Raw genomic sequence first — 16,743 nt, forward strand, 5'->3', positions numbered from 1 at the left:
CATGTGTTGGTGTGGAGATTTTGCGTCATCGGGTGTAGAAAGATTTTTCGCGTACAAATTTGGTACAAGAAACATCGATTTTTCGCGGGAAGTTTTGATTTCGGTACAAATTTTCAAAATAAAAAGGCAAAGCGGGAATGTGACGTGTTTGCGATCGTAACCTAGGCAATGACGGCAAACACATAAGTTCCGTACCCCGGAACTTTTCACTGCTCGAAAACGATGTATAAAAAATCCGTAGAGCCTCCACGGATTTTGGCACGAAAAATCGTACTCCGGAACCTCCCTATTGTGTATAGTACAAGACTGTGCAATAACTACCGTATTTTCCGGAGCATAAGCCGCGCTAGAGTATAAGCCGCACTGGAGTATAAGTGCCGTGGACGCAGCAGGACGATGGTTGAAGGATTGGCATCTCCTCGTCAACACCACGAAAACCGTCGTCCTTTCCTTCCAACCCCAACACACCATCCACATCACGCTCCACTCGGCTGCAGCAGGTCCACCAACATAGGCACCTTGGTGTTACACTCCAAGACGATATGCGATGGACCCAACACATCATAGAAACCACCAACAAAGCCAAAAAAACTACTACACCAACTCCACAAGACACGTGGCACAATGAACGCTTCCAGCCTATTGTTAATATACACGACCTACATCCGACCCGTTCTCGAATATGGCAGCCTTGCCCTCTCCAACACCACTCAGCAACAGCGGGACACACTGGAGAGAATTCAACGCCGTGCTATACGCATCTGCCTTCGGATTCCCCTCTTTGCACCAGTTCACCACAGTTCCCTCCTCCATCATGCAAAGCTCCCCACCCTTAGCTCACGACTCCTTGTTAAACAAGTCCTACTAGCATGGGACATCCACCACCAAACCTCCCCACCACACCTGCAACAACCACATCTTGCACCACAACGTCAACACCAACCATACACCCTTCGACAGACAAGGACCTACTCCATCGGACACGCACACACAAACAGGCACCGAGATTCCCCCATCAACAGTGCCCTCACCCTCTACAACTCACTCCCTATCGACATCACAACCCAACCTCGTAGAAATTCTTTCCCAAACAATGCACCCAGTCTTCTTTTGAGCAGTACCTGTTCCTGCCCCGGGCATCCCCCTGGTTTCTGATATCTCGAACGTGTACTTAACTATCTCGATCACTCCTGCTAACGTTATTGCCCCGCTTGTTTTTCATGATCCATTGCTTCTTGCCTCCCCCGTTTATTTCCATCTAGCTGTTTCTGGCTAGTACCAGTTCTATCGCACTTATCAATCATCCTTATTGGCGTCACGCCATCGTGGAATGTATGTATGTATGTATACTTTATTTGAATTCGCAAATCCAAACGAGCACAAATGCTCAATGACAAGGCAGCGAATATGTAATATTATGTTACAGGGAAGGAGGGTTGGGGAGAAAATAAGGAGAAAAAAAAGAGAGAATAAAAGAATAATAGAATAATAAGCCGCACTGGAGGATAAGCCGCACTGGAGGATAAGCCACACTGGAGTATAAGCCACACTGGAATATAAGCCGCGCTGGAGTATAAGCCATACTACAGTATAAGCCGCACTGGAGGATAAGCCGCACTGGAGCATAATCTATAAGCCGTACTGGAGGATAAGCCACAGCCCCCATTTTTTCCCACGAAATACAGACATACACCCTATTTATCACCGTTAATTTGATCATCGGAGTACAGTCGTCCCTCTCTAATCCGGCACTTTATAATCCAGCACCCTCGATAAACCAGCACAATTTTCAGTAGCCAAAATGTCCTCTTCATGCACATTGCAGCAGTAAATCAGATTTGTTAATCCAGCACCCTCCCTAATCCAGCAGATTTTCGTGGCACAAATGGTGCCGGATTATAGAGGGACCACTGTATATGTATATTATTAAGTTGCACCCCATTTTGGGGTGGATTTTGAGTGTTCAAAATGCGGCTTATGCTCCGAAAAAGACGGTAAGCTTCGACTGGCATAGTCCTTCTTATACAGTAAAACCTGCGACTAACGACCATCCCTTGGGGTCAGAGAATGCGGTCTTTAGTTGCAGGTGGTCCTTAGTTAGAGGTCTACACTGCATAACCATAATAATTATAACCGTCCGTGCCTGGCGAAGTGGCCTGTAGTACCAGGATGGTCGCTAGTCACGGTGGTCTTTAGCTACAGGTTTTACTGTAGTACCAGGATGGTCGCTAGTCACGGTGGTCTTTAGCTACAGGTTTAACTGTAGTATACTAACAGGTGCCGGTCGCAATGGGCTTGTATGGCCCAATCACGTGACTGTACACTCATGATGCGACCAAAAGACTCTGAGATAATTAATTATTAATTATTGTTTTCACATCTCTCTCTTCCTCTCTCTCTCTCTCTCTCTCTCTCTCTCTCTCTCTCTCTCTCTCTCTCTCTCTCTCTCTCTCTCTCTCTCTCTCTCTCTCTCTCTCTCTCTCTCTCTCTCTCTCTCTCTCTCTCTCTCTCTCTCTCTCTCTCTCTCTCTCTCTCTCTCTCTCTCTCTCTCTCTCTCTCTCTCTCTCTCTCTCTCTCTCTCTCTCTCTCTCTCTCTCTCTCTCTCTCTCTCTCTCTCTCTCTCTCTCTCTCTCTCTCTCTCTCTCTCTCTCTCTCTCTCTCTCTCTCTCTCTCTCTCTCTCTCTCTCTCTCTCTCTCTCTCTCTCTCTCTCTCTCTCTCTCTCTCTCTCTCTCTCTCTCTCTCTCTCTCTCTCTCTTCTGGGACTGACCTGTATGCTACGTAGAGAACCACTACTAGGAGAATGGTGACGACATCCCACTTGCTTGGAGAGAGCACTAACTGTAGCAACAGACTCAGTGGACTCTCGCTCGCAGAACCTACGGTTGCGTCGCGGTCGATGTTTTCAGCCATGGCTCGACAATGATTATTTCGGAGCCAGGTCAAGGTACTCTGGTACACCCACTATACTACAAGTACAAGTACAACGTAGCCAGTGCGACTCCTTGAGCTGCCGTCACTTGCACGTAGTCTACATCCTCTATAACAAGCACGTAGTCTACGTGCCGGAGTGGAGCATTCACACGACCAACCGCTATGCTAAAATATAACACCACCAGTGCTATTACTATGTATTAGCCGCGGCAGACTCCGAAAATCAGATTTTCTTTTATCCTAGTCTGCGTACATGATTGTAGCCGCGCGGCTTGCACAAGATTCATTTGTTAGTCCTTAGGCAAGTTAGGGTCCACTTATCCGCAACTAAGGTTGCGTTTGTTCATTCGGACACCATTCCCAAGTCATTCCGCGATTCGGAACCAAAACACAGCGGAATGACTTGGGTGTCCCAATGACACCACTCCCAAGGCATGAATGCATTGTGCAATGCCACGTGTCATGTCGTGCTGGGGAAAAGCGATCGCACGTCATGTCGACACGTCACTGCCAATTACGTTTTAAATACATGTGTGTCGACGGTTTGTCACTTGTGTCCGATGTTAGATTTGACACGCGCTATCACCACCGCAGAGCGATCAAAACCATGCACAGTGAAAACAGTATTGGTGATAGGATAGGACCAAGAGTCCATAAAACGCTTATGGACTATTGATAGGACTGGTATACAGAAAAACCTGTCAAGGCGACCACTCGGATAATTGATTGATTGATTGATTTTTATTTCACGGATCCTCCAGAGGCAAATAGATGCCTATCGAAGGGAGTCTCCTAAGTAAGTATGGAAAATGAGAAAGTATGTTCGTAAGGGAGAAGAGGTAGAAGATACATTAGATTATAGAGAACAAAAGAAAGGTTAAGGCGACCACCTGTCCTAGAAGACCACTGAAACCAGGACCAAGTGATGCTATTTCCAGTCAATTGACCCTGTATAGGGAGATCACCTGGTAACAGAGACCACGCTTTGAAGGTCACATGAGTGGTCGTCTTAGACAGATTCCACTGCACCGGTAGTACAATGTAGATCTACATTTTTTAATTTTTTTTACAATGATCACAGCTCACAGGCAAAGACAAAATATTGCATAGTGGGAGCATAGTGATGGTGAGGCTTTTTGCTCTTAGCTGACCTGAGGTCTCGACGTCATGGGGACATAAAACACACCAAAAAGAACTGAGAAGAAGAAAAATGAAAGGAGTGACAGGTACATGATACGAAATGTGCGGAGTAGAGACAGTACATTAGAAGGAGGGGAAAGATAAGACAGACAGTGTTAGGAGGAGAAGGAGAGAAAAGAAGAACAGACGTTATTGGGAGGAGTATGTGGAGCGGAATTTGAAAGTCATGGGGTGAGGCAGATAAAATATGATGCTGATACTCAGAGATGGTCATGTGCCCACGACCGTCGACCAGTCGTTGGTCTTGAAATGGCGGTTGGCTGCAACCTTGAAATGTTGCAAGTTCTTGGTGCAGAATGGACCAGAGAAGACTCCGGCGGGCAGCTGGTTCCGGACGGGGACAACCGTGCGTAAGGGTAGGCTCGACACAGGTTGCTTCGGGAACGGATTGGAAGTTAATTTGCCAGTTGGTGTGCGTGGGCATTACATCTCTGAAACGTACTACGGGTGGAGTGGACTGTTCGGTGTTGGAGCTGCTGGGATGGCAACATTCTCTGTAGAAGGGGATGTGCATCTGGACAATGCATCTTGTACAGGAGGCAAAGCGCTGCAACCATCCGACGAAGAGCAAGACTCGACATCCAAGGCATTGGGCAATGGCTCGGATGGCCCTGACTTGCACACCGTCGAGTCTTGCAAGATGGGATGAGGCCGCTCCCATCCAGACAATGGGGCAGTACTCCATCACTGGGCGCGGCGGCACAAAGGCGTTCGTTCGCCTATCCGTGACTTCGGCATGTCGTAATGTTAGTAGGCACGGTACTGAAGGTGAATATAGCCCATAGTCAATTCTGACCACAGGGGGCAAGAGGTGGTACAGGCCTCTTCTGACTTGTTTCAATGAGCTGGACATTGTTAGGGCGGTGGTGCATGCTCTTCTCGTCTCTCTCGTCGCCTTTGCTTCTGAGTGTGTGTGTGTGGGGGGGGGGGGGGATTTACACTCACAGCTGAAAGGGAGATAGATCATTGGTACCGTCTAGACGGCCTAAGTCAACAACGGTTAAGGTAGCTGTTGCCTGCATGCTTGGTTTTTCAATCCGCCATTTAGTCTTTGCTAGCTAGATAAAGCCCATAGTGGAAGACGTGCCAATTGCGGTAGCTCGTATTCGACACAGAGGCTAGTGACGCGCGGATATGTCAGATCGATTACGAATTAGCTCCTTCTTTGCATCGGACCTTCAGATTCTACTCAACGTCCCTAGCATGCCGTTTGCCAGCTAACACAATGACATTGCGTTACATACATGTAGATTGTATGTAACGGTTGCCTCCCTGGTCCCGCCATACTTACATTATTACCAAATGCCTTTTGTGCCACCCCTTCATCCTTTGAAGTAACAACATTGCATCATCTTGGTACCTCTTGTTTGGGCTAAATCCGAAACCACTGGAAACTACGGGGAACAGCTGATCCTGCTATATAGTCTCCTGGCGCTCAGTCTGCCCGGGTCCACAGTCCATGTTGTCTGTACAGAGCTGGTCTTTTGCCAAGGAAAGGCAGTCGACATCTTTCTACTTCGAAGTAGTACCAATATTTAACTCGGATGGTGAGCCAATTAAATTATTGTGGAAAGAAGAAGGACAAAATGTTACGAGTTATGACTAACTGTCCACCAACGTAACCAGATCTTATACAGTTAGCGAGTGCGACAAAATGGCACAAAACTGACATGGAGTACTGAGACATTCGGCGACCTGACACCTAGCTCCAACACTTATCCAAGGCACAAGCCAACAACCTTCCAACTTGGAAGGCTCAGGTTCGGAAAGGTTCAAGAGGGGAAGGAAAGCGCAACGAAGAAGAGCACGAGCTACGCATCACGGCAACAAAGAATGCCGAAAGTTACTGGATGATGACGAAACTAGCAAGACTATTGGACATACCGGCCTTACTACAACTCGACGACGCAAAGCAACAGGTCGCCGAATGTCTCAGTACTCCTTGTCAGTTTTGTGCCATTTTGTCGCACTCGCTGACTGTATAAGATCTGGTTACGTTGGTGGACAGTTAGTCATAACTCGTAACATTTTGTCCTTCTTCTTTTCACAATACAGGTGGAATCCTGATAATTCGAATATGGCTTAATTCGAACATACCGAGAAAGTTTTCCAGGACCGATTTCTATCAATACGATTCCCACATAAAAATTCTGATAATTCGAACCTCGAACTGGACATGTACGGTTAATTCGAAGTCCCACAGATTCCACTTACATAGAAAATGTGTGGGATTTGTGCTGATAATTCGAAGCTAGCAAAGTGTAATTCGAAGTTCACTGTACATTGTACTGGTCAGTTCAGTTTGCATGAGCAGGCTGTGCCGGTCAGTTCAGTGTCCGTAAAATGTGTGTCTAAGGTCCATACCGCAACTCTGCGTGACCATGGTGACCATGAGAGCATTTTGACATACATATTGAGTTGTGGGTTCATGTATATATAATAACAATATATGCAGAGCTCACTGACTTGTCAGTTTGAGCACTCTGGCAAGGTACGTTCGGGCCTGGTTGGAAATTTGTATTTCCATTCCTATCAGGTTCGGCCTCATTTCCTCTGTGCTGCGCTGACGAGTCCACAAAGGACGAAACAGTTCTGTCCGCAGATTGAGTAGTTCGCTCCTGCTCTTGTAGCAGTTGAGCACTCTTGCGTGGGGTAGTGCCTTTGCTGTTTGCGTTATGCAGAGCTCACTGACTTGTCAGTTTGAGCACTCTGGCAAGGTACGTTCGGGCCTGATTGGAAATTTTTTATTTCCATTGCTATCAGGTTCGGCCTCATTTCCTCTGTGCTGCGCTGACGAGTCCACAAAGGACGAAACAGTTCTGTCCGCAGATTGATAATAATATAATATATAATTTTTGAACGGATCGGGAGAACTTCAAATACAAAGGATCAGTTGGGGAAGTGAACTGCCTGAAAAGAGAAAAAACCGCCAGACCCACCAGGACTGACTCGAACCTGGGACCCTGCTTGTCATGAGCAATGCTCTAACCACTGAGCTATGGGACCAGGCTGAACCCAGAAGGCGCTGACAAGTTCTTCACTCCAAAGGCAGCTCACAACACGTGCCACACATACTGATGGCACTGGGGTCTTTCTCCCTCCCCCAGGGGACCAACCACGGTCAGTTTCTGGACCCTACCAGAAGTGAAAGAAAAGTGATTAATTTTTGAACGGATTGGGAGAACTTCAAATACAAAAGATCAGTTGGGGAAGTGAACTGCCTGAAAAGAGAAAAAACCGCCAGACCCACCAGGACTGACTCGAACCTGGGACCCTGCTTGTCATGAGCAATGCTCTAACCACTGAGCGATGGGACCAGGCTGAACCCAGAAGGCGCTGACAAGTTCTTCACTCCAAAGGCAGCTCACAACACGTGCCACACATACTGATGGCACTTGGGTCTTTCTCCCTCCCCCAGTTGACCAACCATGGTCAGTTTCTGGACCCTACCAGAAGTGAAAGAAAAGTGATTAATTTTTGAACGGATTGGGAGAACTTCAAATACAAAAGATCAGTTGGGGAAGTGAACTGCCTGAAAAGAGAAAAAACCGCCAGACCCACCAGGACTGACTCGAACCTGGGACCCTGCTTGTGCGGCAATGCTCTAACCACTGAGCTATGGGACCAGGCTGAGCCCAGAAGGCGCTGACAAGTTCAAACCCCCAAATTCGAAGCATTTTACCATAGGAACCCAAGCTGAAGGTGCCCGGTAGAGAGACGTGCCCGTATCTGAGGCGTCCGGATAAGAGACGTTTGAGTGTACTACTTTTTTTCTCTTTTACGTTTACTTTATACCAGGGAGTCGTAAAATGGTATTTTACGACTCCCTGCTTTATACCAGGCGTGGGCCATCCCGATCCCCAGTACATAGGTGCCACCATTTTTCTTTGTTTCAATTTTTTTTGCCAGGGAGTGAATGCACCATTTCTGGTGCATTCGCTCCCTGGCAAAAAAAAAATTGTGAACGGTTGTGCTTTATGACTTCGGGTGCGTTTGGTTGGTACGATCTAGAACAGGATCGAACAGCTGGTGCACATGGAGCAGCCTCATGCCAACCAAACGGTACTCCAGAAACCGAGCACATTTTTGTGGAAAAATGTGCCAAACTTGGTGCATTCTTCAAAATGTGTATGGGTCACCATGGTCACTTTGTACGGTACGACGAATCCAACCCAAAAGTGTATGCACGTGATCATCTGGGACCAAAATCGATGTTCCCGCCAGGTTTCACTGTGAAAAAGTGAAACTGCTCGGTCTGCTCCGGCCTCGAGGCCGGAGCAAGCAGAACATGTTCTGGCCGACCCAGAACAGGTGCGGTCCCAACCAAACGCGCTGTTCTGGTGAATCCTGTTCTAGTTCGTACCAACCAAACGCGCCCTTCGTGAATTCCGGACAGAACTGCAACATTCACATGCACAAGCTAGGGTGGCAGACCACCCTCAGAGGGGACAAAAATCGAATTCGGGCTTTGGGACCCGAAAGAGTGCCTAACCTAAGCATAAATGCCTCAGGATCTGGATTTAAAATTTGAGCACAAAATGTTCAGCCATTTCTGAGATATGCCGTTGTGAAGTAAGTTGATGCAATTGAAACTATTTCCGAATTTGGAAATTGTGCAATTGTCAGCGCACCGTATTATTCTGTGCTTTTCGTCAACCCTGCCGATTTCGATCGGCTTTTTTGTCATGGTGATTTTCTTCGGTTGTTCTGAGCTGGGCTGCGTGACAGGCTACGTCACGTATCAAGGAACAACGACTTTGAATGTGATTTTCTCTTGTACAGCGACATTTCATTGTTCTTTGGTAATACTTGTGTTCACTTGCATCAGTTTGACGACTCACACAGCGATGGGTAATAAAAGTAGTGGTAAGCGCTTGAGTAGGCCTAAGAAACGTCGTCTATCCCATGGATCGAAGAAAGAGGCGCCGCCACGAAATTTGCGATGACAATTTCGAAATTCAAGGTGACGATCTTTCACTTGAATTGTTGGCGAGCGGATCAGATGATTCTGACATTGGCCTACTTAGCTCGTCATCGGAGTCTGAGGATGAGTCAGGGGAGGACAGTGACTCTGATGATCCCGAGTGGCGCAGTGGCAATCGATTTGCTCACATTGACTGTCTTCGAACTATGAGTCGTCATGTGTTTGTTCGAAATGCAAATCTGGGTCACTGCAGTTACGTGAGACTCATCGCCAAGGTCTGGCGTCATCGGTTCAGCTATTATGTAGCAATTGTGGCATTGCGTTCGAGGGACCGCTCACCAAGAAGAACGCACCAAGACGATATTTCGAAATCAACCGACAGTCTGCAATTGCCATGCGAGTGATTGGCAAAGGAAGAGAGTCCCTGAGAAAATTCTGTGCTGTCATGGATCTGCCTGAACCTGTAAGGAAAGATCCTTTCCAGAGTCACACCGAAGCGTTGCGTGATGCAGCGGTTGAAGTTGGCACTGACAGTATGAGAGGTCGTGCTGACGAACTCCTGAAAGCCGCAGAAGACAAAGAAGAGGGACATCCAGAGAGAGTTGTCGTGAGCACCGGCGGTACATGGATGCGGCGGGGATACTCTTCGCTGTATGGCGTACAGACCGTCATCGGGTTCAACAACAAGGTTTTGGATGTGCAAGTGCTATCCAAGCACCGCAATTTCTGCAAAGTGTGGAAGCGCAAGCTGCAAGATAGGCAGAAGGCAGAATTCGATGCATGGCTGACGGAGCACCGCAGTGACTGTCAGATTGACACTACTGTGTCAGCACCCGCCATGGAGACGGAAGCTGTGAAACTGCTCTGGGCGAGGTCTGAAGAGACCAACAAGCTCCAGTACACGTCATACATAGGCGACGGTGATAGCAAGGGCTACACCGCTGTTTCCGCAATGAAGCCGTATGGTGACGTCAATATTGAGAAGGAAGAATCCGTCGGCCACGTTGGCGAAAACCTGAGGGGCATCAGACAACGTCTCGGCAAACAGAAGCTCAGCGATGGGAAGCCGATTGGTGGACGCGGCCGGCTAACTGACAAGCGAATGGATTCACTGCAACATTATTATGGAAACTCCATAAAACAGCACGCTGGAAGCATCGCCGAAATGAAGCGATCGATTTGGGCTTCTTTCCGTCACAGCGGCTCAACCGCCGACCACCCCCACCATGAGTATTGCCCACCCCGATCACAGTCATGGTGTGGTTGGAGAAGAGAGGAAGCTGGTGGGCCAAAGTATTCGCATCACGATGCGCTGCCCAAAGCTGTCCTTAACGAAGTGAAGCCGGTGTACGAACGCTTGACGGCCGATACCTTGCTGCGGAGATGTGAGAGGTCTGCTACACAGAATGCAAACGAGTCACTGAATGGACTCATCTGGACCGTGTGTCCCAACGAGTCATTTTGCAGCAAGCGGGTTGTCAAAACGGCCGTGCATTTAGCTGTGGTGACCTTCAACGAGGGCTACGAGAAAGTCTCTGCCGTGCTGGCCGCATCTGGGTGCAACGTGTCTCCATCCTCTCTTCGCTTCCCGAAGAAGTTTGATGATGATAGAGCATACCATAGGAGGCGAAAGTCAAGTGAAGATGAGAGGTCATCCAGGAAGAGGAGACGCGCAATCAGGAAGAGATTTGCAGACCGAGCCCGAGAGGAGGAAGGCGATACCTATACTCCAGGTGGATCTTAGATAGCAAAACTTCATCATGTTTCAGCCCAACGGCCGATCTGTGGCGCAGGATATCTCGGGCTGTGTGCATCACAGACCAATAAACCTTATTCCCGTAGCTATGCAGAAGACGTTACTTCAGTAACGTCTGGCGCTAGCCAGGGTCCACACAGCTTTAATTTGGTGTTTGTTTGTTTGTTTGTTTGTGTCATGCCTGACGCTATCCCGTATCTGTCCCGTACCGCACCATCAAACACAGCTGGCCATTTGCTGGCTCCCGTATCGGTCCCGTACCGTACCGTACCATCAAACACAGCTAGCTGGCCACAAACAGCTGGCCACAATATTGGTCGTATTATGTACATGTATACGACCCCCTGTGTGTTGTAACTGTGCTTGCAGGGGACGGTTGCACTTTTTGTAGCTCCGTTTTATCTCAGTTTTCAGTCGTTCCTCTTACATGTACTAGTCTTGCCAAGGGGGTGGCTCTAGGTCCACCAGAGTCGCCCCTGGCGTGTTTCTGAATTTGCTGGGGCGAGGGTTCCGCGACGCGGTCGCCAAGGCAGTGTCTTTTCAGTCACGACCGTTGTCGTCCTCGTCTCTCCATTCGCGGTGGTGTAGCGGACCCCCGAATGGTTTCAAACTGCGAAGCTCGGAGGAGTACAGTGGTGGCAGAGGCATGAGCTGTGAGTGGAGACGGTTGCTGGAGATGGATGGTGATGCAGGGAGAAGAGTTACGCTGCCTGACGACGCGTGGGAAATTGTTTGAACCTGCAATTGCAGTTCGAGCGCGGTGGACTCCTAGACGATGTGTCCTCATGGCTGTTCTTCAACGCTTGGCCTATCGCTGATATCCCTGCGTGGGATGTTCTTCCAGTGGAGTCCAGGTGGGACTTTGGGTGCCCACACTCCATCACATGGTTGATTGTTTCGGAACTGCAAAAATAATTATTGTTTCCTTTTTTGTGCGCATCTCTTTTTTCTATACGTCGCACACCAGATGTACTACTATCGCTGTCTTTCTCTTGCTATCTCTCTCTGCTTGCTGTTTTTGTTTCTGTTGCCACTGTCCCTCATCATACCCATGCTTGGGTGGAGCGCGGCGTGACCCGTTAGCGTAGCTGTCAATACAGTACGACTCCCTGATGTATAGGGAGACTTTCTGGAAAGAAATAGGAAGACGAGGAGGAAGTGATATTAGAATGGATGTTAGTTGCCGAATAGGTGATAGGATGCGTCAGCAAAAACATATATATATACTTTGGAAGAGAGATCCCGTCGTCCCCAAAATAGGCGGGAACGGGCGAGTCAGCGCCGGTCACAGGAAACGTCGGGAGAGAGATCCCGTCGACTCCAGAACGCCCGTGATCGGCAGAGTCAGCGTCGTCCCAGGAAACATTTCCATCAGTTCCCACAACACGCACGATGAGCTAAGCAACAAAGCATAGCGTAGGGCCCTGAGCTTCCAAGCTCTCTCGTATGTAAACGCATCTACATACAATTGCCGAGGTGCTAACGTTCTTCGTTTCTTAGAAATCCCACTCCTATAGAATTAGTGCATCATAAACCTTTTCATCTAATGCGCACATTTTTCGTACCTACGATATCCAGACTTTCTGTTATCCAAAGCCGTATTGTAATACATGTCATTGCGCTGGATTCTGTAGTTCGTATGCTACATCTTTACTTATAAAGAAGAGGCACCTGTGACGTGTGTCTGTGTGTGTGTGTGTCACGCTCCTTATAAAGAAGAGGCACCTGTGACGTGTGTTTTTGTGTCACGCTGAAGCGCTGCGCGTGCGGAGCAGCGCTGCCCTGAGCACGCGAAGCGCCACTGCCAAAGCAGCGTGGGCTCCGCAGGAGGGTGCAAATTTCATGATCTCCGACGGTTACGTCGGCAAGCGAGCCTCCGCCACTGCCAAAGCAGCGTGGACTCCGCAGGAGGGTGCAAATTTCAAACCAAAATTTAAAGGCCTACTGCGCTGCCCTGAGCACGCGAAGAGTGCGAATCGTGTAGCTAGCGGAAGCAGCCACAGAATCGTGTAGCAGGACAAGTGAATAATTAGTCAGTCCATTGTTCATGATGATCTCCGACAGTTACGGTTACGTCGGCAAGCGAGCCTCCGCCACTGCCAAAGCAGCGTGGGCTCCGCAGGAGGGTGCAAATTTCATGATCTCCGACGGTTACGTCGGCAAGCGGCCCTCCGCCACTGCCAAAGCAGCGTGGGCTCCGCAGGAGGGTGCAAATCTATGAGGGAGGTTCTTCATCGTTGGAAGGAGAAGGAGGGACGTCTGGTACGCCTTCGGGAGGCTGGTCAGGGTTGTCCATCACCTGGTGGCGGATGAAGCGGCTCAAAAAATTCATAAACTTACGAACAAAAGTGCGATGCGCTCTTCACTGCAGATCAGATGCAGAGTGCAGTCAGTGCAGATCTGGTGAGCTCACCAGTACTTCAGCGGTCTAGCCACCACGTGCTGAGCACGTGTGCTGTTCACGTACCCACATTCGGCCAGCTGCAGGCCAGGCAACGCTGGCCGGTGGTGCTGCTAGTGTGTTCATAATTTGAAGGAAATGTATGAACTATGAAGGCACATTGTTATGGTATTTTGAATGGCGGCGTGTCGTGCTAAAGTGCTGAAGGTGGTCTGCCGCCGCTGAGGTCAAGATCATTAATGTTGCTTCGATCGACATCACTCACGATTTGAAATGGCGAATTTTCTCCTCGTCGCTTGATCGCTTGTGGACGAAGAAATAGTAAACTAGGAATCCACCGAAGGCCACTAGTAACAGCACATCCCATACGCCAATAGGCAACGCTGAACCAACGTCCTCGGGCACGGGCGTCAGAATCAGCCATTGCAAGATTGGGAATGGCAAACAGTTCCAGCGACTGACTCAGTGTAACTACTACTACAGATACATCTAAAACAACTCTACTACTACCGGTACTACCAAAGTATTGCTGCTAGATATCTGATCGATCCCACAAAGGAAAATTCAAAAAATATCAGATTCTGCAATTATTTATTTGCGTGGAAGTTTGGCTTCGACTTCCTCCCGAATCCTTGTTCTCTCCTGGGAAAGACCAGCCAGACAGTCGACGGACACTTCGTTCAAACTATTTGCCACCGCCAAGTGCAAGTCAGACGCAGAGTGAATGAGTCTGAAGTGGTACCGTGCGAGCTGAGTGATGGCCCATCAACCCCGCCGTATCTTTCTTGTTTTCAAATTTCCAGAGCTCATATCGATAATCATGGTGGGTTGTATTGTTACTTCTTTTGCTGCCATTCACATGATTCACGTGCTGGTGACGTGACAAAATTAATAGAAAATATTTTTCGTCGGGTCATTTGCTGGATATACATAATCCTGAGAGAGAAGAGAAAAGAGATGGCTGCAGTTCTGGATGGAGAGTCTCCAACTGCAACCAATGCTGCTACCCGTGCTCTTACAGCGCCAACAACGAGCGTTCAGCGATCACAGCAGCAGACTGAGTTCCACGATCCCGACATTGATGAGTACATCGCAACTTGTGACCCAACAGTGCAATCCCCAACTCACCAACGGTCTCTGATGCAGAAAGCTACGAAGACCATCAACTTTTCCGGAGCTCAGTTTGGTGCAAACTGCAATGTTCACCTGCACCTGTAGGCTGTAGGCTGTAGTCACTGCGAAGAAGAGAAGCTGAACTGACCTGGTTTTTAGCTGACTAGACCGCCCTTGTTTTATCTCTGTGTTGTGACTGTGTACATTAGTCATTATGTAACATGTCTGAAGTACTAAACTGGCGACTAGTTGTGTTCCTTGTCTGGTCTAGTGTGCGTGCCTTGAGTAGGTACTAGGTATGTGTGAAGTACTACATGTAGTAGTACTACTAGTAGTACGAAGTAGTTCGTGCAATGCATGTCAGAAATGGTATCAAAGCATTCGTACTCGGACTCAAGTGCTAGAATCGGAGCCCTCCGCGCTAGCGCGCGTCGGGCTCCGATTCCGCACTTTCGTCCTCGTGTAGCAACCCGCTGCGCGCTTTATGGATTATTTGTGTTTCGTCTGGTTTACCATAGATTTTCAGGTTTTTCCCTTTTGCGTCACACTTGCTTTTGCGGAGGTGTACAGCACAGCGTACACCATGTTTGTAACTCGCGTTGTCTTCCCGTATACGATTTTCTTGCACATGCCGCGCCTTCGTATGAACCTTGAACTCTGCGGTACAACCCAGTCCCGTACGGCATGCATTTGTACACACTGAGTTATCCGACTTGTTTATTTTTCTCCTCTGCCGTTGCCTTTCTGCTTCTTCCCCACTCGATTGACAACAACAAGTACTCTATTTTCTACTCTCACAGTCTTGGTGTTCGTGGGTGAATTAGTATAGTAATTGGAGCCGCTATCCTCCAAATTGGTGACCCCGTACAACCGGTCAGCATCAGGCTACCGCGTTGTAGCCCAAGTGCCGGTATCCCGAACTCTCGCTGCAAGTAATTTTCGTTCGTGTGTGGTTGAAGACCCTGCCTAGTACTAGTAGTAGTAATGGAGCGCGATACCTCAGCCCACGCTAAAGCCACTCCCATGCCCAGCACACCTATCGGTAGCAGCAAATTGCTAGCTCGCACCGAGACCGCGCTGGCCGCCAAGAGCACAGGGACACCGAGCAGGTTGGCCGCCAAGCAGGCGCCTTCGTCCACAGAGACAGAACAAGGCACAGGTACTCTTGTCGCTGCCAACGCCGACCCGCCCGCACACCGTGCTGGCAGTCCCGATGTGTCAGCCATTACTGCGGTAAAGCTACCGCCTTACTACGCGAGCGACCCACAAGTCTGGTTCGGCGTGGTGGAAAGTTTGTTCCGGACTAGGAATATCAGCAGGCAGTCCACGAAATTCCACCATGTCATCAGCAGTTTGAGCGCTGATTTCGCCACTGAGGTACGCGACCTCATCCTCAACCCGCCAGAGGATGCACCGTTTGACCAGCTGAAAGCTCGCTTGATACAGCGTACGCAGCTGAGTGAGCAGCGCCGCATACGCCTGCTCCTCTCCGAAGAAGAATTGGGTGACAGGAAGCCCACACAGCTGTTGCGGCGGATGCAACAACTCCTGGACGACCACACAATGGACGACGGACTGTTCCGCGAGTTGTTCATCCAGCGGCTGCCAGAGAAAGCCCGCCTGATCCTCGCGTCAAGCTCAGAGGCACTGCCCCTGGAGGATCTGGCCACCATGGCCGACCGGATTTTGGCAGTTTCGCCCGAAGCGAACGCAATCATGGCTCTTCGTCCCGCCGCAGCAAGTATGCCGGACAGTACTGTGGCACGCCTGGAGCGGCAAATTGCTGAACTGACTGCAGCAGTGTCCGCCCTTGCTGAGCCTCGTTTCCGTGGTCGTTCTACAAGTAGGAGCAGCACACCTTCGCACTCCCGGTCCAGCACACCAACACGTGACGTGTGCTTTTATCACCACCGATTCGGCGATCGTGCTCGCCATTGCCGGAGCCCCTGCTCTTTCAAGCGGCAGGAAAACGCGCAGGCCAGCAAGTAGTGGCACCCTTGTCTGGCCTAGCTGGAAGTCGCCGCCTGCACGTCCGTGATCGGCTCTCCAAGATGCAGTTCTTGGTGGACACCGGAGCCGCTGTCAGTGTAGTGCCGCCGACCTCCCAGGAGCGTCACCGTTGCCGTGGCACTCCACCACTACGAGCAGCTAATGGCAGCACCATTGTCACCTATGGGATGCGATCCCTGACTATTGACATTGGTCTCCGTCGCCGTTTTCAGTGGGTGTTTGTCGTGGCCGACATTATGCAGCCCATTCTCGGTGCAGATTTCCTGGCTAATTTCCAGCTGCAGGTTGATCTGCACAGCCGCCGCTTGCTGGATGCCCGCACCTCACTGCATATCTCTGTGCCTGTTTCTGCCTCCGCTCAGCCGTCTGTACATGCGTTAATGCCTGACTCTTTGCCGCCGCCTATT

At 49.4% G+C, this 16,743-nt stretch overlaps 2 protein-coding genes across 2 annotated transcripts in view; one reads left to right on the plus strand and one right to left on the minus strand.

The window, feature by feature from the left end:
- Window positions 1-2,926, minus strand: part of LOC135810685 (NADPH--cytochrome P450 reductase-like) — a 37,341-nt gene extending 34,415 nt beyond the window's left edge. The window contains exon 1 of the mRNA XM_065324183.1: window positions 2,769-2,926. Coding sequence (XP_065180255.1) covers window positions 2,769-2,911 — 143 coding nt within the window. The 5' untranslated portion in view covers window positions 2,912-2,926. The remainder of the gene's footprint in view (window positions 1-2,768) is intronic.
- A 12,384-nt stretch (window positions 2,927-15,310) lies between these two features.
- Window positions 15,311-16,315, plus strand: LOC135828856 (uncharacterized). The gene has a single exon (XM_065341596.1). It carries the CDS (start codon window positions 15,311-15,313, stop codon window positions 16,313-16,315), a length of 1,005 nt encoding a protein of 334 aa, XP_065197668.1.
- The last annotated feature ends 428 nt before the right edge of the window (window positions 16,316-16,743 follow it).

This window comes from Sycon ciliatum, chromosome 1 (genome assembly GCF_964019385.1).
Source record: "Sycon ciliatum chromosome 1, ocSycCili1.1, whole genome shotgun sequence".
Classification (NCBI taxonomy): Eukaryota; Metazoa; Porifera; class Calcarea; order Leucosolenida; family Sycettidae; genus Sycon; species Sycon ciliatum.

Coding starts and splice junctions, on each gene's coding strand:
- LOC135828856 (XM_065341596.1), top strand. CDS start 15,311: ATGGAGCGCGATACCTCAGCCCACGCTAAAGCCACTCCCATGCCCAGC.